Here is a 25,175-nt window from a genome sequence, read left to right on the forward strand (position 1 = left end):
CAGAAAACACCCAATAATTAAAACCATTAAGAATTTAAAAAATCCCCCCACTTTCTATACTTTCCAATCACCCTGAGATTGTTCTGGATTAGTTGGGGGAGGGAGCGCACAAACTTTCTCTCCCCTCACATGCATGCTGACACACACATAAACACACTCCCTCGCACTAACACATACACACACGCTCCCTCCCACCCACTGACGCTGACATACGCTTCCTCACACCCGACACATACACATGCTTTCTCGCTCCCACTGACACATATAAACACACACACACACAGTCACACCAACTGGTTCAAACAGACAGACACAGACACTCACACACTTGGTTACACCTGCTGACACACACACTGCCTTGCACCCACTGACACATACGCACACATGCATTCCCCCTCTCACACTCCCACTCTCTCTCTTTTCCCCTGCCATCTCTAAATATTTATTTATTTAGTTCACTTTTATATACCGGTATTCAAAAAAAAATTAAAAATTATTATAAACATTAAAAAAAAACTTAAAATCGCTATAACACTCTATAAAATAGAATTAAATACCTAACATTACCACATATTGTTGTCATAAAATCTCTTACTGATGATAAAACTATAAAAGGGATGGAAAGGCAAGGGTAAGTAGAAAGACTCTTAAGTTAGTAAAGGCCTGCTCAAATAGCCAAGTTTTTAACTTTTTCTTAAACGTGTTAGATTGAGACTCCAATCTTAGTTCAGTGGGCAGGCTAGTCCAAATTTTTGGGCCCGCCAATGACAATGCTCGGTCTCGAACGAAATTGAGGTGTGCAAGTTTCGGTGAAGGAACTGATAATAAAGCTTTACCAGAAGACCGCAGATTCCGTTGTGGTGTATGAAGGTGTAGGGCAGAATTGAACCATTCTATTTTGTCTTCATAAAGAGCTTTATATATCCTAGACAGACATTTGAACTGGATTCTACAGAAAACAGGGAGCCAATGAAGTTCTCTAAGTACAGACGTGATGTGGTCTTGTTTTTGACTCCTGGTTAAGAGCCGGGCTGCCAAATTCTGCAAAAGCTGTAAAGGGCGGATTGTTGAAATGGGAAGTCCCAGCAGCAAAGCATTACAATAAGCTATTTTCGCAAATATAAGAGCTTGAAGTAAATTACTTATACTGGTGGGCAGGAGTGATCCAGGCAGGGCTGTGGGAAGAGGTGGGCAAAAAGAGCCGAGGCAGTGGGAAGGGTTATCTTTTGCCATAGCTCTAACATAAGGGGGGGGCCATCGGCAGAAATCAGTCAGAGGCCTTCAGCCAAGGTGAGGGTGCAATGGGGGGGGGGGGGGTTGTGAGGGAAGGCCTTGGGAGCATTTCCCGCTGCTGCAATGGTGAGGAGAGGGCCAGGGAGATCAGCAATGCCGTGGAAAAGAAAAAAGAAATAAAAATGCAGGCCTATAGAGCTACGCTGCAGTCGTAGAGACAAGAACATAAGAAATGCCATACTGGCTCAGACCAAGGGCCCATCAAACCCAGTATCCTGTTTCCAACGGTGGCCAATCCAAGTCACATGTACCTGGCAAGTACCCAAACATTTGATAGATCACAAACTACTATTGCTTATTAATTACTGTAATAGCAGTTTATTGATTTATCCTCTAGGAACTTATCCAAACCTTTTTTAAATCCAGTTACACCGACTGCTGTAACCACATCCTCTGGCAATGAATTCCAGAGCTTAACTATGCGCTGAGTGAAAAAGAATTTTCTTTGATTTGTTTTAAATGAGCTACTTGCTAACTTCATGGAGTACTCCTGGTCCTTCTATTATCTGAGAGAGTAAATAACATATTTACATGAACTTGTTCAAGTCCTTTCATGATTTTGTAGACTTCTATTATATCCCCCCTCAGCCGTCTCTTCTCCAAACTGAACAGCCCTAACCTCTTCAGCCTTTCCTCATAGAGGAGCTGTTCCAACCCCTTTATCATTTTGGTTGCCCTTCTCTGTACCTTCCCCATCGCAATTATATCTTTTTTGAGATGCGGCGACCAGAATTGTACACAGTATTCAAGGTGTGGTCTCACCATGGAGTGATACAGAGGTATTTTGATATTTTCCATTTTATTTTCCATTCCCTTCCTAATAATTCCTAACATTCTGTTTGGGTTGTCTTTTAGCTGTCTGTAGATCCTGTATACATGGTAAATGAGTTCAACGCACCCTCCAAAAAGTGATGCCATTCCTTCCAGATCCAACTTGATAGCAAGTTATTCGTGGTCACTAATGCCATAGTTCTTTTCAGATGGAGAATAACTTTTAGCGTAAAATCCTTAAGAAAGGAGTTTACAGCTAGGAGGCTGTGAGAGCATGCCTCCTACCCCTACTACCAATGAGTCCAGCTCTGGAAAGAAGGGACGGGTAGCTTTGGGGCAGTGATAAAAGCCGTCTTCAGCTGGGTAAAGACTTGCACTGCATCCACAGAGTCTGCTCCCCTTTTTGTGCGTGCAGTGATGGGCACGATTATTGCAGAAAAATAATGAATAAATTGTTTGTGGAGGTTGGCAAAGCCTAGGAAGCATTGAATGACTTATGGCCAATCAGTGATTGCTGCTAGTTTGGACAGGTCCATCCAGAGCCCTTGTGCTGAAATGATACAGCCCAAAAAGACCACTTCCGATTGTTCAAATACACATTTTTCCAGAGTTGTCACATAGATATAGTACCAATTTTAATATGAGAGTAATGCTAGAGAAGATTGGCTTGAGTATATCAGAATGTCATCCAAGTAGAGTACGACACAGGTATATAGTAAGGGGCAGATTTTAAAAGCCCTACGCGTGTAAATCCAGCTGGGGTTATGTGCGCCGAGCCTATTTTGCATAGGCCTGGCGACGCACACAACCCCCGGGACACGCGTATGTCTCAGGGCTTGAAAAAAAGGGGCGGACCAGGGTGGGACTGGGGCATGGCCAGAGGTCTCCGTAGGGCCTCTAGGCTGGGGGATCGCGTGCCGGCACTTGGCTGGCGCATGCAACCTACACCTGCCTAGAGGCAGGCGCAACTTGAAAAATAAAGGTCAGGGGGGTTTTAGGTAAGGCTGGGGGGGGCGGGGAAGGAAAGTTCCCTCCGAGGTCGCTCCGATTTCGGAGCGGCCTCGGAGGGAACAGGGAAAGCCATCAGGGCTCCCCTAGGGCTCAGCACGCTCAAGGTGCACAAGTGTGCACTCCCTTGTGCGCGCCGACCCCAGACTTTATATCATGCACGCGGCTGTGCACGCATATTATAAAATCTACGCCCACACGTAGGTATTAAAATCCGGCCCTAAGTTTCTAAAGATATATTTCATGAAATTAGGAAATCTGCTGGGGCACTGCATAGGCCGAAAGTCATCACTAAGTATTAATAATTCCCATTTCTGGTGTTACAGGTAGTTCTCCATTCGTTGCCCTCTCATATATGCACCTGATGCGAGAAAGCATGAGTGTGTGTGGGTGTGTGTGTGAGACAGAGAGAGAGAGAGAGTGAGAGAGAGAGAGCGAGCGAGCAAGACAGCATGTTGTGTGAAAGCGAAAGAGAGGAGAAAGTTTGTGCACAACAACTCTCTCTCTTCTCCTGTTAATCCAAGATAATCTCATGGCATCTGGAAATCAAAAGTTCCCAGGTATGAAGAGCGGGGTATTTTTTGTAATCCTTGTTTTAATTACTGGATGTTATTTAGGTCTGTTCTGAATAATTGATTTAATATTTAGGGTCTTTGATCAGATGTTTATTACTTGGCAGAGAATTCCGAAGGGTAGGCCCATAAATACAGAAGGAGCATTCCCTGGTTGATAATATTTGCATTGCTGGTGGATAGTAAGGCATGTGACTTTTGGAGAAGGAATATCAAATAGGAACTGGCCAGCCAAGCAAAAAGCACGTGAAGGAGAGTGTATTCTGAGGGTAGATTGAAGAGATGTTGTGAAGAAGGTTGTGAATAATAACGGTGGTTTTGTACTGAACAGGAAGCCAATGTAGTGCTGTCAGAGCAGGAGTAATATGATTTCATATTTGTGATCCAGTAAGTAATCAGGCAGCAGAATTTTGATAATTTGTAAGAGTTGTGTGGTGTAATAAGGTAAACCTGAATATAGAGAATAACAGAAATCAAGACCTAAGAGTACAAGAGATTGTAAGACAGTACAAAAATTAGCCTGTTCCAAAAGGGGCTTGAGATGATGAAGTAGCTTTAGCTTGAAAAACGAAGCTTGGCTGCTGACTGTATGTATGCTTTCACAGTTAATTCTGGAGCTAGGAAGATGCCAAGATTGCAAGCTTGCAGCGAAAAGAGAAAAGTCCATAGTGGTATAGTGAAATTGAAAGGTGGAAATGATCAATGTGTGGAGAGAGACGAAGAAATGGCAGAAATATTAAATGAATACTTCAGCTCTGTATTCACTAAAGAAGACCCTGGAGAAGGACCATTTCTACACAAGAAGCTGGAGGGTAGTGGAATAGATGAAAATCATTTTACAGTAGAAAATGTATGGGAAGAGCTAAAGAATCTGAAGGTGGACAAAGCCATGGGGCCTGATGGGATTCATCCAAGGATTCTGAGGGAGCTCAGAGATGTGCTGGCGGGTCCGCTGTGTGACCTGTTCAATAGATCCCTAGAAACGGGAGTGGTGCCGAGTGACTGGAGAAGAGCGGTGGTGGTCCCGCTTCACAAGAGTGGGAACAGAGAAGAGGCTGGTAACTACAGACCGGTTAGCCTCACTTCGGTGGTGGGAAAAGTAATGGAGTCACTGTTGAAAGAGAGAATAGTGAAATATCTACAGTCCGGAGAATTGATGGACCAGAGGCAGCATGGATTCACCAGGGGAAGATCCTGTCAGACAAATCTGATTGACTTTTTCGACTGGGTAACCAAGGAATTGGATCAAGGAAGAGCGCTAGATGTCATCTACTTGGATTTCAGCAAAGCTTTTGATACGGTTCCGCACAGGAGACTGGTGAATAAAACAAAAAGCTTGGGAGTGAGTGCCGAAGTGGTGACCTGGATTGCAAACTGGTTGACGGACAGAAGACAATGCGTGATGGTAAATGGAACTTTCTCTGAAGAGAGAGCGGTTTTAAGTGGTGTACCGCAAGGATCGGTGTTGGGACCGGTCCTGTTCAATATCTTTGTGAGCGACATTGCGGACGGGATAGAAGGTAAGGTTTGTCTTTTTGCGGACGACACTAAGATCTGCAACAGAGTGGACATGCCGGAAGGAGTGGAGAGAATGAGACGGGATTTAAGGAAGCTGGAAGAGTGGTCGAAGATATGGCAGCTGAAATTCAATGCCAAGAAGTGCAAAGTCATGCATTTGGGGAGTGGAAATCCGAATGAACTGTATTCGATGGGGGGGGAAAGGCTGATGTGCACGGAGCAGGAGAGAGACCTTGGGGTGATAGTGTCTAATGATATGAAGTCGGCGAAACAATGCGACAAGGCGATTGCAAAAGCCAGAAGAATGCTGGGATGCATAGAGAGAGGAATATCGAGTAAGAAAAGGGAAGTGATAATCCCCTTGTACAGGTCCTTGGTGAGGCCTCACCTGGAGTACTGTGTTCAGTTCTGGAGACCGTATCTACAAAGAGACAAGGACAAGTTGGAGGCGGTACAGAGAAGGGCGACCAGGAAGGTGGAGGGTCTTCATCGGTTGACATACGAGGAGAGATTGAAGAATCTAAATATGTACACCCTGGAGGAAAGGAGGAGCAGGGGTGATATGATTCAAACTTTCAGATACTTGAAAAACTTTAACGATCCAAAGACAATGACAAACCTTTTCCAACAGAAAAAAATCAGCAGAACCAGAGGTCACGAGCTGAGGCTCCAAGGAGGAAGACTAAGAACCAATGTCAGGAAGAATTTCTTCACGGAGAGAGTGGTGGATGCCTGGAATGCCCTTCCGGAGGAAGTGGTGAAGTCCAAAACTGTGAAGCACTTCAAAGGGGCATGGGATAAATATTGTGGATCCATCAGGTCCAGAGGACGCATATAAAGAGCAGGTAGTAAAATACTGCACGGAGCGGCAGTAGCCACAGAGGCATTCACGGAGCGGGATGCCAGTGGCCAGTGGTAGGTGTCCACCTTCATGGAGCGGAAGGATGTAGGGCTGTCATCTCCCAATTAAATAAAAAACAAAAACAAAAAACAAAACAGGGATGGGATCCATCAGGTCTAGAGGACACATATAAAGAGCAGGTAGTAAAATACTGCACGGAGCGGCAGTAGCCACAGAGGCATTCACGGAGCGGGATGCCAGTGGCCAGTGGTAGGTGTCCATATAAAGAGCAGGTAGTAAAATACTGCACAGAGCGGCAGTAGCCACAGAGGCATTCACGGAGCGGGATGCCAGTGGCCAGTGGTAGGTGTCCACCTTCACGGAGCGGAAGGATGGAGGGCTGTCATCTCCCAATTAAATAAATAATAAAAAAAACCCAGGGATGGGATCCATCAGTTCTAGAGGACGCATATAAAGAGCAGGTAGTAAAACACTGCATGGAGCGGCAGTAGCCACAGAGGCATTAACGGAGCGGGATGCCAGTGGCCGGTGGTAGGTGTCCACCTTCACAGAGTAGAAGGATGAAGGGCATCCATCTCCCAATTAAAAAAAGAAAAGAAAAAAAGAAAAAAAACAGGGATGGGTTCATGGGCTTATAGGTATTACCAATTATTAGGCTTTTCAATATTTGATGATAGTTAATGTGACTTTCAAGGCATTCTTCACTTTCGGTGCATGTCCGGCATGACTCCTTGCTTCAATGACAGGGGAAAAGAAAAACTGATACTTCACACATTTCCAGCATTGCCCTCTGCTTCATGGCAGAGAGCTATGCTGCCGCTTACCCAACTAATCAAACTTAATATTTCACTTGGAAGCAGCTCCAGCACTGCTCTCTACATTAATGGTGGGGGTGAAAAGGGAATTAGAACATAAGGTTACTAAGAGCCAAGAGAAACAGTTAAGTATGAGAACAAATGTGTGAAGCTTGCTGGGCAGACTGGATGGACCGGTTGGTCTTCTTCTGCCGTCATTTCTATGTTTCTATGTTTCTATGTTTCTGTGAAAATTGAAACTCTGATCTGTTATGTGTAAGAATTGGAGGATTTGGGTATGAAGCAGGCTGCCCAAAGGAAATAACTTAGTTTTTCTTAACATTAAGTGATAGTTTGTTCTGAAAAAGCCAATCCTGGATGGCAGATAAACAGTGTGAAAAGAAGTGGTTGATATCATACCAGGTACACCGCAATGGAAAAGAAAACTGAATGTTATCAGCATAAAGCTTATATGACACTCCAAGCTGTCCGATACTTTGACACAATGGTGTAAGTAAGTGTTGAATAGTACAGAAGAAAGCAGACTCTTGCAGGATGCCAGATTGTATAGAATACCAGGAAGAAGTAAATGATTTTTTTTGTATGTTTAATCAACCAAATAGGAGGAAGACCAAGTAAGAACTGTACCACCTATGCCTATTCCTTTGAGATGTGACAGAAATATTCATGATCCAATGGGTCTAATGTGAAACTAATATGTAGAAGTACTAAGATATATCCTGTGCCAGAGTCAAACCCGCGATGGAAAATGTCAAGTAAATAAAGTTCAATATTGTGGTGTTGGTCCAATAGTGAGTGGTCCTCAAGAAATTGAGATAACTGATGTAAATCAGATGACTCAATTACTTTGGTGATGAATGTAAGGGAGGAGATGAGCCTATAATATTTGTGGTGCTAGTGATTAGTGCTGTTTTGGCATGGGAGGTTTACTATATTGCAATTGTAATTCACTTTACTCATGGCTTTCTGAGGGCCAAGCCCACACCTAATGTTGAGATTACTTACCTGATAATCTCCTTTTCCTTAGTGTATGCTTTCCTTAGTGTATGCAGATGGACTCAGAACAAGTGGGTATAGTGTGCTCGTGCTAGCAGTTGGAGATGGATCTGACGTCAGCACGGGTACATATACCCCCACAGGAAGTGAAGCAACTCAGTAATCTTCCTTGCAAAAGCTGTTATGGATATATGTGTACTGACTGATCAATGAATTAGTGAAACAGGATTCCCCTGACCGATTGATAGTAGCTGGAGACCGCCAGCGTTCTCAACCGGAAGGCGTCGACACCAGGTAGAGTGGACGCTCTCGTGTAAGAAATGACATGGCTTACCTTGAATCGGTGAAACCCATGTACACTGGCAGCAGGGCGGGATGCTGAGTCCATCTGCATACACTAAGGAAAAGGAGATTATCAGGTAAGTAATCTCAACATTTCCTGGCGTGTAGCAGATGGACTCAGAACAAGTGGGATGCACAAAAGCTACTCCCGAACTGGGCAGGAGGCTGCCTGAGGACCGCGTAGGACTGCCCTCACAAATGCTGTGTCCTCCCTGGCCTGGACATCCAGAAGTTAAAATCTGGAAAAGGTATGGAGGGATGACCAAGTCGCTGCCTTACATATCTCCGCGGGCGACAGCATCCTAGATTCTGCCCAAGAGGCCGCCTGCGCTCTGGTAGAATGAGCCTTGACCTGCAGAGGCGGTGACTTCCCGGACTCTACGTAGGCCGCTCTGATAACTTCTTTAATCCAGCAGGCGATGGTGGGCCGAAAGGCCGCTTCTCCTTGCTTCTTCCCGCTGTGAAGGACGAACAGATGGTCCGTCTTTCGTATTGCTTCTGTCATTTCCAGGTATCTGGGCAGCAATCTGCCAAACGCCCTTCTTCCGACTTCTTCAAACCCGCCGTGGTTGGCAAGGATATGGTTTTGTTGAGGTGAAATTGTGAGACTATTTTAGGTAAGAAGGAGGGAACCGTGCGAAGATGGATAGCATCTGGAGTGAGCCTGAGAAAGGGATCACGGCAGGACAGCGCTTGTAGCTCTGAGATGCGGCGTGCTGAACACACTGCCAGCAGGAACACCATCTTCAAAGTTAGCGGAGAGACAGGCCCCGAAGGGGTCTGAAGGTGGATCCCGTGAGGAAATCCAAAACTAGATTGAGGTTCCACAGGGGCACTGGCCACTTCAGTGGCAGACGAATGTGCTTGACTCCTTTCAGGAAGCGGGAAACATCTGGGTGCGTGGCAATGGTCTTGCCACCCCTCCTGGGACCGTAGCAAGACAGCGCAGCCACCTGAACCTTGATGGAGCTGAGGGAGAGATCCTTCTGAAGCCCATCCTGCAGGAAATCCAGAACAATAGGGATTGTGGTCGCATGTGGATTGGTGCCATGAGTGTCGCACCAGGCTTCAAATTCTCTCCAGATCCTTATGTAGGTGAGGGATGTGGAAAACTTGCGAGCTCGGAGGAGTGTATATATCACCGGCTCCGAGTAACCTCTTTTCTTCAGTCTAGCCCTCTCAATGGCCAGACCGTAAGAGAGAATTGAGCTGGATCCTCGTGGAGGATGGGACCTTGACGTAGCAGGTCCCTGAGAGGAGGCAGGGGAAGGGGCTCCCCTGCTAGTGGTCTTCTCATGTCCGCATACCAGGGTCTTCTTGGCCAGTCTGGTGCCACTAGAAGAACTAGATCTCTGTGCCTCTGGATCTTGTGTATAATGGCGCCCAGCAGGGGCCACGGAGGAAAGGCGTATAGCAGGGTCCCTGGAGGCCATGGTTGAACCAGGGCGTCGATCCCGTGAGAGAACGGATCTCGCTTGCGGCTGAAGTATCTGGGTAGTTGAGCATTGGACCTGTCTGCTAGTAGGTCCATGTCCGGAGTCCTCCACTGATCCACAATCATCTGGAAGGCTGTGGGGGACAGCTGCCATTCTCCCAGATTTAGGCTTTCTCTGCTGAGGAAGTCTGCCGCGGTGTTGTCCCTTCCGGCAATGTGGACAGCGGAGATGTCCTGGAGATTCGCCTCTGCCCAGGCCATCAGCGGGGCTATCTCTAGGGACACCTGTTGGCTTCTGGTTCCGCCCTGTCGGTTGATGTATGCCACCGTGGTGGCATTGTCGGACATCACCCTGACTGCTCTGTTCCGCAGTCTGTGAGCAAATCGCAGGCAGGCTAATCGGACTGCCCGTGCCTCTAGGCGGTTGATGTTCCACCCCGACTCTTCTCTGTTCTACCGCCCTTGGGCAGTGAGCTCTTCGCAGGGTGCTCCCCATCCGCTCAGGCTGGCATCCGTGGTAAGCAGAGTCCACGTGGGGGAGGACATCTTCGACCCCCTGCTCGTGTGGTCGGACTGCAACCACCACCGTAGCTGGGTCCGCACTCTGGCGGGTAGAGGTAGATGCACGGTGTAGTTCTGTAAACGTGGGCTCCATCGAGAGAGGAGGGAGTGTTGTAACGGTCTCATATGGGCCCTTGCCCATGGTACCACTTCCAGGGTGGATGCCATGAGACCGAGAACCTGTAGGTAATCCCAAGCTATGGGCCGGCTGGCTCCCATCAAGGAACGTAGACGCATCTGGAGCTTTGACCTTCTCTTTCTTGGTGGTTAGGCTGGCTTTGTCTGCCTGGGTGTCGAACCGGACTCCCAGGTATTCCAGTGATTGGGAAGGCTATAGGCAACTCTTGCTTAGGTTGACTACCCATCCCAGGCTTTCCAGAAGGGCAATCACTCTGTTGGTTGCCCGATGGCTCTCCTCTCGTGATTTCGCCCTGATCAGCCAATCGTCTAGGTAGGGATGGACAAGGATTCCGTCCCTTCTGAGCGCCGCTGCTACCACTACGATCACCTTGGTGAAGGTTCGTGGCGCCGTGGCTAACCCGAAGGGCAAAGCCCGGAACTGGAAGTGCCATCCCAGAACTTTGAAGCGTAGGTAGCGCTGATGATCCCGATGGATCGGGATATGCAGGTAGGCTTCCGACAAGTCTAAGGCTGTGAGGAATTCCCCTGGCTGTACTGCGATCTTGACTGAGCGCAGAGTTTCCATGCGAAACCTCGGGACCTTTAAGTATCGGTTGACTGACTTGAGGTCCAAGACGGGTCGGAAAGTGCCCTCTTTCTTGGGTACCATGATATAAATGGAATAGTGCCCAGAATCCATTTCCCATGCAGGTACTGGGATTATGGCTTTCAAGGACATGAGCCTCGCCAGGGTAACTTCTAATGCCGCCTTCTTGTGGATTGGACACGGAGACTCCACAAACCTGTCCGGAGGGGTGTGATGGAAGTCCAGATAATAGCCCTCTCGGATGATGGCGAGGACCCACTGGTCCGACGTAATCTCGACCCATCTGGGGTAGAAGAGGGTTAACCTGCCCTCTATGGCTCCGTCCCCCGGATGGATCGGCTGATTCTCATTGTGAGGCGCGGCCGGGACCTGAACCCGAGCCGGCTCCCCTCTTGCGCTGCTTGGTCCGAAAAGACTGGTTCTTGGCCTGAGGACGAGGTGCCTGGTAGCGACTCCTATAGGGAGTGAAGCGTTGGGAGCTTCTACCTCTGGAGGGCCTCGGAAAGACGAGCTGGTTCCTCTTTGACCTGTCTTCCGGCAGTCGGGGTACTGGAGAGGCACCCCATGTGCTGGCCAGTTTATCTAGGTTGCTGCCGAACAGAAGAGAACCCTTGAACGGCATTCTAGTGAGACGTGTCTTAGAAGGAGCATCGGCTGACCAGTTCCGTATCCAGAACTGCCTCCTGGCTGCTACTGAGGATGAGATCCCCTTGGCTGTCGTACGGACTAGGTCGGAAGCGGCATCCGTGAGGAACGAGAGAGCTGACTCCATGTCCGCTGCCGGGGCATTGTTCCTGACCTGTGACAAACAGGAACGTGTCACCACTGTGCAGCACGTTGCGATCCGCAGAGACAGAGCTGCCACCTCAAAGGTCTGTTTCAGGATGGCGTCCAGGCGTCGGTCATGAGCCTCCTTGAGGGCCGCCCCCCCCCCTCTACTGGAATGGTAGTGCGCTTGACCACAGCGTTAACTATGGCGTCCACCTTGGGGCATGCCAGCATATCCTTGATTGCCGGGTCCAGGGGGTACATGCCCGACAGGGCCCTACCCCCTTTGAATGAGGCCTCCGGCGCATTCCACTCCAGATCGATCAGCTGTTGTGCCGCTTGCAGGAAGGGGAAATGGCGGGCCGTTGGACGAAGACCCTCTAGCAGGGGGTTCTGCGTGGATGCCTCCATGGTACTAGGGACTGAAATAGCCAACTCCGCCAGGCACTGAGAAACCAGGTCGGAGAGATCTTCCTTGGGAAAGAACCACCTCATAGTTCGATATGGCTCTATCCCCGAGGGAAGTTCCCCCTCCTCGGGGGGTCCGGACTCATCCTCTGAGACATCAGGATCCACATGAGCCAGACTGCCCTGAGGCGGGTGCCCGCGGTAAGGGCGAGAGGGTCCGGGGGCAGGGTCAGCCGGGGCAGCAGGGCCTGGACGGGAAGCCGACTGCATCTGTACAAAGGAGTGGATCCCCTTAAATAAGTCCACCCAGGAAATGGAAGCGGTCTCTAGCCGTCGGGGTACCAGGTCCCCCGGGATTCCTGGCTGTTCGAGACGGCCCGCTAGATCCTGGGTGGCCCCTGGGGAACTGTCGGTAAACATCGGTTGAGACTGGTCCTGGCCCGAGGCTCCCACGGCCTCCTCACATTGGGCACAAAGGGAGTCTGGCTCCTCGCTCTGTGTGGCCCTAAGCTGGCATGCTGAGCATAGGCCAAGAGCTTTCACGCCGGAATCAGGAGGTGCCGCCTCTGGAGACGCCGGAGCATTTAAGTGATCCATCGCGCCTTGCAAATGCAGGGCTCCAGCGCTTATGCGATATGCTGCCAATAATATGCGCTCAATAATATGCGTTCAGCAATATGCGCTCAATAATATACAATATGCGCTCAATAATATGCGTACAGCAATATGCGCTCAATAATATACAATATGCGCTCAATAATATGCGTTCAGCAATATGCGCTCAGTAATATACAATATGCGCTCAATAATATGCGTTCAGCAGTATGCGCTCAGCAATATGCGCTCAGTAATATACAATATGCGCCCAATAATATGCGGTCAGCAATATGCGCTCAATAATTTACAACATGCGCTCAATAATATGCGGTCAGCAATATGCGCTCAATAATTTACAACATGCGCTCAATATTATGCGATCAGCAATATGCGCTCAATAATATACAATATGCGCTCAATAATATGCGGTCAGCAATATGCGCTCAATAATTTACAACATGCGCTCAATATTATGCGGTCAGCAATATGCGCTCAATGATATACAATATGCGCTCAATATTATGCGTCAGCAATATGCAATATGATATACAATATGCTGCGTTGTGCGCCTATCAACAGGCGCCTATCCGTGTGCGCCTATCCGTGGGCGCTCAATACCTGAACAAGGCAGACAAAATGGCGACCTCCACGGCATGCCACATGCAGGCAACGCCGCCGATCCTCGTACCTCGGAGACCAAAAAGTAAGAGATGTACGCCTTACCTGATCTTCGGTGCTTCCCGGCTGTAACCCGGGCGGTCTCCGGCTGCGGGGGGAGAGGGGAAATACCTTCACCTCCGCGCTCGAGGAAGTGCACCCGCTGCCTCTAAGCCGCCGAACTTGTCTCGCTCGGGGCTAAGTCCTCGCCGGGACCGAGGCGCCTCTCAGCCACGCCCGAGCCCTTCTCGCTCAGGGGCTAGATCCCTGCCGTGATTCGGCCACGGACCGAGGCCTAGACCTCCGAGGGATCGCAGAAATCACCTCGGGAAACTCAACTGGGGGAGGGACCCGAGGGTATCACCGTAGGAGTGCAGGGCTCGCTTCTTGAGAAATTTTGAAAGTAGAAAGTAGAAAGTAGTATTGGAAAACACGCTCAGCGAGCGTGCAGGCGCTCCAAACTGCTTTGGAGACGGAGATTACTGAGTTGCTTCACTTCCTGTGGGGATATATATACCCCGTGCTGACGTCAGATCCGTCTCCAACTGCTAGCACGAGCACACTATACCCACTTGTTCTGAGTCCATCTGCTACACGCTAGGAAATACACATTTCCAAGTGTCTTTTTTGCAGGATCTTCGGGATGGCCCCACAACAGTGCATGTAAATATAATATATATATTGTAAGTGATATTTTTGCCTCAAAAGACCATAAGTTCTTTTTCATGTAAAATCTATTAGAATCTATTATAAAAGAATATTTAATTATGTGCAAGGAGGGTACGACCGAGGGGGTGGGTGGGTAGCACAAAGTTTGCCTAGGGCTCCTAATACCTTTGCATCAGCCCTGAGCCCAACCTGATGCCTCTTCGGGCCTTTTCTGCAGTCAAAATGGTGCCAGTCTCAAGGCTAGCTGACACCATTTTCCTATATGGCCATACATCAAAATGGCACTGACTGGCCCTGAGACCAGTGCCATTTTTATGAAACTATGGAGCTGGTCTCATGATCAACTGGTGACATTTTTAAGGGATGTCAGTGGGACCCCTTTTTCTACACAGGACCCCCATGGAACGGGTAAGTTCCAGCCCTGGCACTTTTTTCAGGGGTAGGGTTGGGGCTGGTGCACCACCTTATGCCCCTGGGCAGCACCATTGTAGAAAGCATGTTGTGAGCAAACAAAGGAAGGACATTACACTGCTTGGGTCTAGAAGGATACATTTATTTATTGAAAATTTTATAGTCCGCCACCTTACTAGGACTGGTTCATGGCCGACATCCTTCCCCCTACAGAAAGGATCCAAACCTTGGGACTAACAGAGTTAGCCCCAGAAATACCTTTTTTATGGACCCTCAGAATACTGACAAATCTGCCAAAAAAGGGTTACACAAGATATTTCTCCTGATCCTGGACAGTTTTTGTAATCTTCCTCATTTGTATCCCTTATTTATTTATTTCATTCAATTTGATTTCCATTTTTTTAAAGCAACTCAAATCTGTTGCAAGACTATAACAAACAATTACAGTACAATATTATTTAATTACAACAAAATTTATAAATCTACATTTAATCCCATAAATACCCCTATAATCAAACCAAATTCACTCCTTCTCTTGTATCATTTCAACCCTCTCTACCCAACCAATAACCCCTAATACAATTACCTTATTTATTTCATACTCAGCACACCTCCCTTCTCATGTCTAAGTACAAGGCTTTGTAATTATTTATAGCCACCAATACAAGCGTGACTATTGCCTGAACATCTGATCTCCTAGGCCCTCTGCACAGTTTGCCAAACAGACCTGGCTACCTAAGTGCCTGCGTTTCTGCTAGGACTTCTTGTTATTAGTGTACTCACAGCTTGCCAGACAGAACTAGCTGCTAGTTATTAGTGTACTCACAGCTTGCTGGACAGAACTAGCTGCTAGTTATTAGTGTACTCACAGCTTGCCAGACAGAACTAGCTGCTAGTTATTAGTGTACTCACAGCTTGCCGGACAGAACTAGCTGCTAGTTATTAGTGTACTCACAGCTTGCCGGACAGAACTAGCTGCTAGTTATTAGTGTACTCACAGCTTGCCGGACAAAACTAGCTGCTAGTTAATTCTATCATTGCAGCCTAATCTAAATAGCTGCCAATACTCAGGAGCTGGCCATGGACAGGAGTCACTAGGAGAGGAGTTCATTTATTGGCTGGTAAACATCAACTACAGAAGAAAGCAAAATGTAAACAGCAAATTATTTTGTTTGTCTTGTCAAAACTTCTCTTGGGGGTTCCACTCCCCCAAGAGAAGTTTTGGGGGAGTGGAACCCCCAAGAGATGCTGGTGGTTAGATGCTGGTGGTTAGTTACCTGTTTTTGGCCAGCAATGATGCTTTCCAGCTCCTGTTCCCTGTTCTTCAGCTCCCTCTGGAGTAAGGTGTTTTTGCCCCTGTGCTGCAGGGAATCCTGCAGGACAAACAAAGCCATAGTTCTAAACATGTCACAGATGGTCCCATACAGGCCATTAAAGATCTCAACTCCACATATCTGCCAAGGAAACATGGATGTTGCCAGCCTTAGGAGAAGAGCAAGAGGGGAACCATGTCACAAAGACTCTACTTATTAACAAGTAGCTCAATATTATCATATACTGTGCCAGCCTGAGGAAAAGTCACACATAAGGGAAAATGTAGTTCTTACCTGATAATTTTCTTTCCTATAGTCCCACAGATCAGTCCAGAAAACTGTTTTTTTCCTCCCCCTGCCAGTAGATGGAGACAGAGAAGAAAAGCTTTAATGTACTGCAGAACCGTGTGCTACCTACAGTTGCTCAGTATACCATGTAATCAAGCAAAATAAAGTATCCAGAACTGTAACCCCCTAAAACTATGAACAGGGGATAAGAACCCCAAGCAGCAACCCAGAGACTATCTGGATCCCCCTGTTCAAAGAAAGAACCAGATGTATTTACAAACAGAATAATTCCCACCCGAGCAGTCTGCAGAATCAAAGGATGGGATTCTGGACTGATATATGGGACTAAAGAAAAGAAAATTATCAGGTAAGAACCACATTTTCCCTTCCTTATTGCCCCAAATCAGTCCAGACAACGGGAATGTACCCAAGCTCCCTTAAATTGGATGGGCACCTGCCAGACCCACTCTCAATATGCTTCTTCCAAACATTGCTGACTCCGGAGCATGGACATCCAGTCTATAATGAGGTCAATATTCAAAAGCCATTTAGATGGCTAACTGAAAAGTTATCAATCACACAACAATAGGCTCTAAAACCTTATGTATTCCAAGTACCCCAGTTGTAAACAATATTTCAAAAAATGGTACACATTTGGTACACAATAATACAAAGTAAAATGGTACACAATAATACAAAGTAAAATGGACCTATGACCATGAGAGAGAGTCTGGTAAAAATACCCTGACCCTGTGAGGAAAGGTCCTACAAACACACTGTAGCTATATGATTGATTTACAGAGAATACCAAGTGTACCATTTTTTGAAATATTGTTTATAACTGAAAAGTTAGCCATCTAAATGACAAAATGGCGACATTCATTGCCGTATGCGGCTACATTCTACCTGCATAAATTGAGTTATGCAGTTAGAATGTAGCTGCATATCTGGGGGTGGGTCGGGGGTGGGTGGGGAGGCATTTCCGGGAGAAGCGGAGTTAGCGGCATAACATGCCACTAACTCTGGTTGCGCCATAGGGATATCCTAAAGTTAGCCGGATATACTTATTCCAGTGCTGCCATGCTACTGTTGCGTCTGTCTGTCCTAGACGGTTTCGCCCCGTTTGCCTCACCTTATTCACGGCTCCTCCCACTTACCTGGGAAAGATGGCTACCGCCACGTCTACAAGCCAACCTCTCTGGCGTCCCCGAAACGGCTATGGTGCAGCCTCCCGCCATTGCTCCTCCCAGGTACTTACTAGGGTGTGTGCGCGCAACCCACATCTTTGTACTACCCTTGGCGCGAACCTCAAGGGCGTTCCCTCATGCTGACATCACACCATCCGAGTATATTACCTTCACTAGTTTGCTAGCTCTTTGAGTTAGCAAGGACTCAAATCCGTTCCTGTCTACGCTACTCTGCCACTTCCGTGCTACCGCAGGAAGCTCTCTCTCTGCCCTTCGGGGTAACTGCTAACCTGGGTACCCGCTCCTTGGGGGCCCTCTGCTTTATTTCAGGTGCCTTACAGGAAACAGGTACTCACTCCTCGAGGGCCTGCTCTCCCTGCCTCGGTGCCTGTACCTTCTACAACATACCTGGTGGAATCGCATACCAACAGCAAACACCTAGTGAGTACTCTAACTCAGTCTATCTCATCCACAGTATCTCCTCGCTGGAAGACCTGCTGTGGAACCTCCTGATGTCATCTAGGAGAGAAGGGCTCCCTCTGCCGAGGGCCCTGAGACTGCAACTACGGACTGCCTCACTACTGCCACCTGGTGGCTATCATCAAGCTGTCTAATAAAGAGCTATCTTGTGTTTTGTGCAATACGAGTCTAGTCCAGTGCTGTGGCTCCTCATGGGGCTCCTCGCTGTGGGTGTGGTCATCTCCACAGCACCCCAAGATCCACCAAAACACACTTAACCACAACAGCTACTGAATATCCCAGTTGTTAGCTGGACATGTGTATCTGGCTAACTTACGGGCCGATACAGTAAGGAGCGGTAGGAAGAGCTGCGTTAGTGCCAGGCGCACCCGCGTTTGCCACATGCACAGTCCGGCTCACCTACCGCTCGATACTGTATTAAAATGGCATGCAAATGCAAGCCGCGTCCAAGAAGCGTCCGTAAAGCGTTAGGCCCGCGCAATCCATTTTACTGTATAGAGCGCTATACAGCGCCTATACAGTAACCTGGGTGCGCTGGTACCTGTCATTTCAAATGACATTTGAAATGACAGGTACCAGGAAGTGGGCATTTCTCCTACGATTGGGATTGCCAGTCCTCTTTACCCTCCTCCCGAAGCAACGAAAAGCGAAAAAGGAGAAAAGCGAAACGACATGTGAAGTGTAACTTACTTTTCTTGCAGCCCTCCTCCGGAGATGCACCACGGCTCCCCTGCCTCTCGGGGGCTGCCCCCAGCCTCCCGGGGGCAGCTAGCGGTGAAAGAGGCCCCGCCGGTGAAGATGGATGCCTGCACGGGCCCTCTGAGACGATCGCTCCCGAGAGAATCCTTTACTGAGCTGCGGCCACTTCTCCTGCGTGCATTCAGCCTGTGCATGCAATTTGGCCGCTCAAGGCGTGACGTCACGACGTTTGGCGTCACGGCGTGTGATGTCGGCGTTCGCTAATGCACTGCCTTGAGCACCGGCGAAGGTGAATGAATGCAATTTGGGCGCTCAAGGCAGTGCATTAGTGAACGCCGACGTCACACGCCGTGACGCCAAACGTCGTGACATCACGCCTTGAGCGGCCAAATTGCACGCACAGGCGCCCATTCATTGTTCAAGTTTAAGCTTATTTTGCACTCCTGTTTCATGTGAACCAGCATGATGGGACTATTGTCTTGAATGTTGGTATATAAAAAACTTAAATAAATAAATAAATTAAATAAATAAATTCCCCTTCGCCGCCGGCTCCCTCCGCCTGGCTGAATGCACGCAGGAGAAGTGGCCGCAGCTCAGTAAAGGATTCTCCCGGGAGCGATCGTGTCAGAGGGCCCGTGCAGGCATCCATCTTCGCCGGCGGGGCTGCTTTCGCCGCCGGCTGCCCCCGGGAGGCAGGGGAGCCGCGGTGCATCTCCGGAGGAGGGCTGCAAGAAAAGTAAGTTACACTTCACATGTCGTTTCGCTTTTCTCCTTTTTCGCTTTTCGTTGCTTCGGGAGGAGGGTAGAGAGGACTGGGCTGCCCTGTAGACCGGCACCCATGGACGCGGCCAGGGCAGGTGAGCGAGGGCTGGGGGAAAGTTTGCCTCCTACCCTTACCCCTTGTAAAGCTTTCTCTATGCTCTAACGCAGGGGTAAGGGTAGGCGGTAAGTTAGCAGGTTAAACATGCGGCAAAACTGCAGGTTTAAAAAGCGATAATCGGGGCACGCGTTACTGTATGGGAGGGAATAGCTAATCCGATCGTTTACATCTCATATACATGCCGCGGGCGGAAGGGGTTACCCGTTGATTTAAAGAGGCGGTAAGGATGGGTTAAAAGGGTTAGTGAATCGCGGGTTGGACTAACGCGGCCAAATTGTGAGTAGAAAGCGGGTTAGAAGCAGGGTAACCGCGGCCGCACTTTACTGTATTGACCTGTTAATTAGCCACTTTGTGGCTGAATATCAACCCCAAACAGCTCGATCCAGTAAAGTCCGTGGGAGAGCGGACTAACGCCCGCTCTCCCGGCGCGCGCACCGGCCCCTCGCCGGTGCGCGCGATCCAGTATTTAAATTAGGCGACGCGGTGCAAACGAGGAAAAAGAGGCGCTAGGGACACTAGCGCGTCCCTAGCGCCTCCTTTTGGCCTGGAGCGGCGGCTGTCAGCGGGTTTTGACAGCCGACGCTCAATTTTGCCGGCGTCGGTTCTCGAGCCCGCTGACAGCCACGGGCTCGGAAACCGGACGCCGGCAAAATTGAGCGTCCGGTTTTCGGCCCGACAGCCGCGGGCCGAATTCAAAATTTTTTTATTTTTTTTTTACTTTTTTTTTTACTTTTGGGGACCTCCAACTTAATATCGCTATGATATTAAGTCGGAGGGTGCACAGAAAAGCAGTTTTTACTGCTTTTCTGTGCACTTCCCTGGCGCCGGAAGAAATTAGCGCCGACCTTTGGGCGGCGCTAATTTCTTAGAGTAAAATGTGCGGCTTGGCTGCACATTTTACTTACTGGATCGCTCAGGAATACCTAATAGGGCCATCAACATGCATTTGCATGTTGAGGGCGCTATTAGGTGCCGCGGGTGGGCCGCGTGTTTTCCTCCCCTTACTGAATAAGGGGTAAGGGAAAACACGCGTCCAGAGCAGGGTGACAGTGCGCTCCGACGGAGCACACTTTACTGGATCGACCTGAATGTTTGTTAAGATTGTGCAAGGAGGACCAAGTGGCCGCCTTAGAAATCTCCTGCGGTGAGACAAACTGAAACTCTGACTAGGGCGCCACCTGGCCTCTAGTGGAAAGTTCAGGGAAGCCCACGGGAACCTGTAACCCCTTGGAAATGTAAGCAGAGGCTATTGCTTCTTTAATCCATCTAGCAATGGCCACCTTTGAGGCCTTTTCTCCTCTCTTATGACCCTAAAATAACACAGATGATCTGACTTCCAAAAGTTGTTTGTAACATCCAACATCTGCAGCTCCTTTGCATGCGAGGAAGCAGAATAGATATCTGGAAATGCCAGCAACTCCAGCAACTGATTCACATACAATGAAGAAACCACCTTTGGTAAAAAAGATGGAACCATTCTAATGGAGACTCCTTCATCAGAAAACTGAAGAAAATGATCTTTGCATGATAGAGCCTGCCACTCTAAATTGTGCTTAGCTGAGCAAATCACCACCAAAAATACTATTTTTAAGATAAGGTCCTTCAAAGAAGTTCCCCTCAGTGTTTCAAAAGGTGGAATCTCCCGCCTAAATGGGGGGCGTAACTGCTGGACCCTCCTGAGACATCTAACCACATCTGGATGTGAAAGAATGAGAGGAATTGAGGCCTGAAGATGAGTAATGCCTGATTCACAAATACACCAGGCTGTTGCAGTCCTGCCCGCGAGGAGCGCAGGCAGGATCCCTACCTCACACGGCCAGTCGGGCTGCCGATGCTGCCTACCTCGCAGCAAGCCTGCCGCCGTCACCGGGCTCCTCTCCGGCTGCCTCCGGTCCTGCATGGCAGGGTCGGGCTGCCGGGAGCTCTCCCATGAGGCGGGGACCTCCGCTGCCGCTCCGGCTCTCCCCCGACGCGCTGCACCGCTCCTGGGGTCTTCAGCTGGCAGGGAGGCCGTCCCTGCCGGTGCCTGCTGCAGCCCGGGTCCTTGCCCGGCAGGAAAGCCATCCTTGCCAGTGCCTGCAGCCATCTTTCTCTTCCTGCTCCAGTCTTCGCGGCTGGAAGCCGCTTCTACGACCTGCCTTGCTTCCTCAGGCCTTCCACATGGCTGGGGACGCCACCAGCCTGTCTTGTTTCTCTCCTCCAGCTTCCTTAGGCGCGGGCGCGCGCCTCTCTCCTGTTCTTCAAGGGCCAGCCAGGTGTGGCCCTCTGCTGACCCCTCCCTGGGCGTTGTCCTCTTCAGTCCTACAAAAGGGCTCAGCGTCCATTCCAACTTTGCCTTCGCAAGGAGTTGACACTCCTGGGATCCTGCTGTCCTTCGCTCCTGGAGTCGTCCTTGTTCCAGCACTTCTTCAAGGTCCTGTGTTTCCTGTTCTTTGTTGGAGCTCCTCGTCTTGTCCTGATGTCCATGTTCCAGTCCAGATGTCCGCCTGCTGTTCCTGTAATCTTTGTTCCAGTCCAGATGTCCGCCTGATGTAATACCTTGAATCTTGCCTGAGTCTTCTGAATACCTTGAATCTTGCCTGAGTCTACGTCTACAGTACCTTGTTCCTGATTCCTCAGTTCCTCATGCCCTTCCTGCACTGGACCCGCTCCTGCGGATGTAGGACCCGCTCCTGCGGATGTAGGACAGGGTGGTCCGTGACCAGACCAGTGTGTAGGGCGCCATGAGGGACCATGCCAATGTCCACTTACCTGAGTCCTCGTCTGTGCATCCAAGTACCTCGTTCCTGAGTCTTCGTCTGTATCTCCATGTTCCGGTCTTCGCTGCCCTGGCCTCCATCTAGCCTGCCGCTTCTTGCTGTACCCTGTGGCAGGTCCAAAAAGGCTTGGAACGGTCAGAGGACTGGTCATAAGACCACTATTGCGTTGCTGGTCTTCTGAAGCATGCAGGTCTGGAGGAGGATCAGTATCTCCAGTCATCTGTCTTCAGTTCAGCCTCGCTCCTGTCCAGCCCATGCTCGGGCATGCCTCGCCTACCGCGGCACCTCTTCGGAGTTCCTTTGGGGTTGAGCCATGGTCCAAGAACACACATCTCCTGGTAAGTGGGACCGCTCTCCTAGCGCTCCACAACACCAGGCCTCAAATACCTTCCAAACTTTCATATATGCCAGGGAAGTGGATGGTTTCCTAGTCTGAACGAAACATTGTAATAACTTCTTCTGATTAACCCTTAAGTCTCAGCTTCTCAAAAGCCAAGCTGTGAGACAAAAGTGGTCCTCCTGGTCCAAGAAATTAGGATCCTGTTGTAGTAAACCGAGGAGATGACCGAGATATAAGGGTCCATCTATCACCAAGTTCATGAGATTGTTACATATGGTGGCTCGCAGGACATCCCCACAAGCCATCGTACTCAGCCCTGATGCCACCAACAGCTCGGCCTCACTTCCATGGCAGGATGCCACCCAGCTTCCCTCACGCAGCAGGATGCTGCCATGATTGCCGCCTCCAGCTGACCCCCTTAGGTGTATGTGCGTCTGACATCTCTTCACCAGTCTGTCCAAGCCTTGCTCCTGACTTGCTCCACAGTAAAGACTCACCATGATGTACTGCCGCCGCAAAGACCTACTGGCCCCCAGAACCCAAGCGCTCAACCTGTGGGGGAGGGGGCTGGTTAAGCGGAAGACTGGCCATAGTCCTGCCCTGCATCCTGCCTTGCAGTCCTGTACCACTCCTGGGGCAATGTACCCCTAGCGGCAGAGAGACCCTAACACTATCACAGCAGTCAGAGGCGATCATTCACATGCAGTCATATTCCAAAAAGCAAATAGGCCACCTTCCCACCAAAACAAGACTTCCAGTATTTATCACTATACTCACATGCCTAACAGAAGGCTGTACAATGCTGCAGGACTGATGAAGTGAGATGGCAAGTCAGTTTCAAGCCCAAAGGGAAGATTCCATGAAAACAGAAAAATACCTGTGTGACCTCTTATCTGAATTTACTAGAAAGCTGCTATTCAGCAAAATGTAGAACTTTCCAGTGGTGGGAGGTTCACAGAGGTGTACATCTAAGAGTAAATATTCAGCCGCTAAGCGGCTAGTCAAGTTCGCCAGATACCCATATCCGGCTAACTTAACTGGGATATTATTCAGCGGTGCAGCCGCGCTACTGAATATACCAGGATAAGTTACAGTTATCCTCCTCGGAACACCTACTTCCCCTGCCCCCAGGAATGCCCCCGACTTACACCTATCTCCCCCACCCCAGGAGAGTCCCCGATTTACCTGGCAATAAGCATTTAAAAAATGCGGCTAAGCCATTTAGACGGATAACTTTCCCGTTATCCGTCTAAATGGCTTTTGAATATATACCCCCTAGTGTTGAATGGTGTTGGCTGCCTTTCCCCAAAGAGGATGGGTTTGAGGTGAGGACATAAAAGATACTTCCATAAGCACTGGGAGGAGTTGTGAAATTGACTTTTGAGGCTGTGGATCTTACAGTCTGGGAAGCTAGCCCTTGAGGCCTTCAGGGCTAGTTAGTAGCTGAGGAAGTTTGCTTGAGGAGCAGTAGAGAGTTCTCTCCAGTACGACCGTGGCTCATCAAGAAGAATAAGGACCCCAAATCCATGGGGTCACCAGTTCTGTCTGGGGAAGTCCATAGTTGCAAAAGTGTTGTAAAAAGTGAAGGTTTCCTGACTGTGTTCTTTAGTGGGTTTCAAGGAAGAGAGAGTTTGAGAGAGAAAAATATCTAGAGGATTCTCTGATGCTGTGATTGGGACTAAATTTGAGTAGTATCTGTGAAGGTTTTTGGGATTTGACTGAGAAGCTGCCTTTCATTTTAAGTGCTGGATTGTATTTCTCAATATTTCTAAATTTCTGGACTATGATCTCTAAAATATAAATTCTTCCCTCTGTTTGGAACACCATCGGGCCATAGACAATGGCTGAATTTGTGTGTAACTCCCCTTGGGCTCTCAGCTTTTGCTGGTCCCCACCCAGTGTGAACTCTGGTTTTATTGGTTCTGGGGCTGCATAAGGGTCGCTCATCATCCCTGTAGGCATCAACAGTGACCCTTGATGAAGGGGGGGTTACACTCTTGAGCCCGACTGCCCAAACAGTCTGCAAAGTCTGTCTTTGTGCTACAAGCTGCTTCTTGCAGACCTTGTACAAATAAGGATCAACAAACAAGGTGTACCGTAGTAGATGAGACCTTTTTATTGGACTAACTGAATACATCTGTGACTTTCTTTTGAGAATTATCCTGTCTTCATCAGGTCTTGGCGCTGGAAAGGCATCATCTCTAACTTATAATGACAGAATCTGAATTCAAGAGCGCATGGGACAAGCACAGGGGATGTGTGAGGGATTGTAGAGCTGAGCAGTTGGAATGGATGGGCAGACGAGCGAGGCCATATGCTCGTTTTCTGCTGTCTTCTTTCTTTGTTTACTTGTTTGTTGATCCTTATTTCTACATATTCAAGTAGTCTATGACAACCACAAGAATTTGCTCTAACAAACCAGTAACTAAATAGCAGATACTAGCACAGTCCCCACAACAATCAGAATTGTACTTAAATGTATGTTATAATATAATGTTTGCTTTAGCTATTATTTATTTCCATGCTCTGAACCTTGGACTAGTGCAGGTCATACATTTTTTAAATAAATAAATATGTATTTTAGTTGATTATTATTAGCTGATTGCAAACCACTTTAACTTTATCTATAGGCAGGTGATAGCAGAAGAGAACGAAATTGAACTAAACAAATCCCAGTGCACCAACACAGCCGTCTGCTGCCCCACTGCTGCTGAAATCCTGAGAGGCCAACAGTGCACCGGCAGTCAAGGGAGTCAGGACATGCTGGGCTCGGCCCAAAAGGAGGGGGGCTGAAGATAGGGACCGGGATTCATCCTCTA

General features: G+C 48.7%; 1 protein-coding gene across 1 annotated transcript in view; it reads right to left on the reverse strand.

Moving 5' to 3' along the window:
* CRACR2B (calcium release activated channel regulator 2B) overlaps positions 1-25,175 on the reverse strand; it is a 94,207-nt gene that overhangs the window by 16,204 nt on the left and 52,828 nt on the right. Inside the window, 1 exon segment of the mRNA XM_029582565.1 lies at positions 15,688-15,783. Within this exon segment, the coding sequence (XP_029438425.1) occupies positions 15,688-15,783 (96 nt within the window).

The sequence above is a fragment of the Rhinatrema bivittatum genome, chromosome 17, assembly GCF_901001135.1.
Source record: "Rhinatrema bivittatum chromosome 17, aRhiBiv1.1, whole genome shotgun sequence".
Lineage (NCBI taxonomy): Eukaryota > Metazoa > Chordata > Amphibia > Gymnophiona > Rhinatrematidae > Rhinatrema > Rhinatrema bivittatum.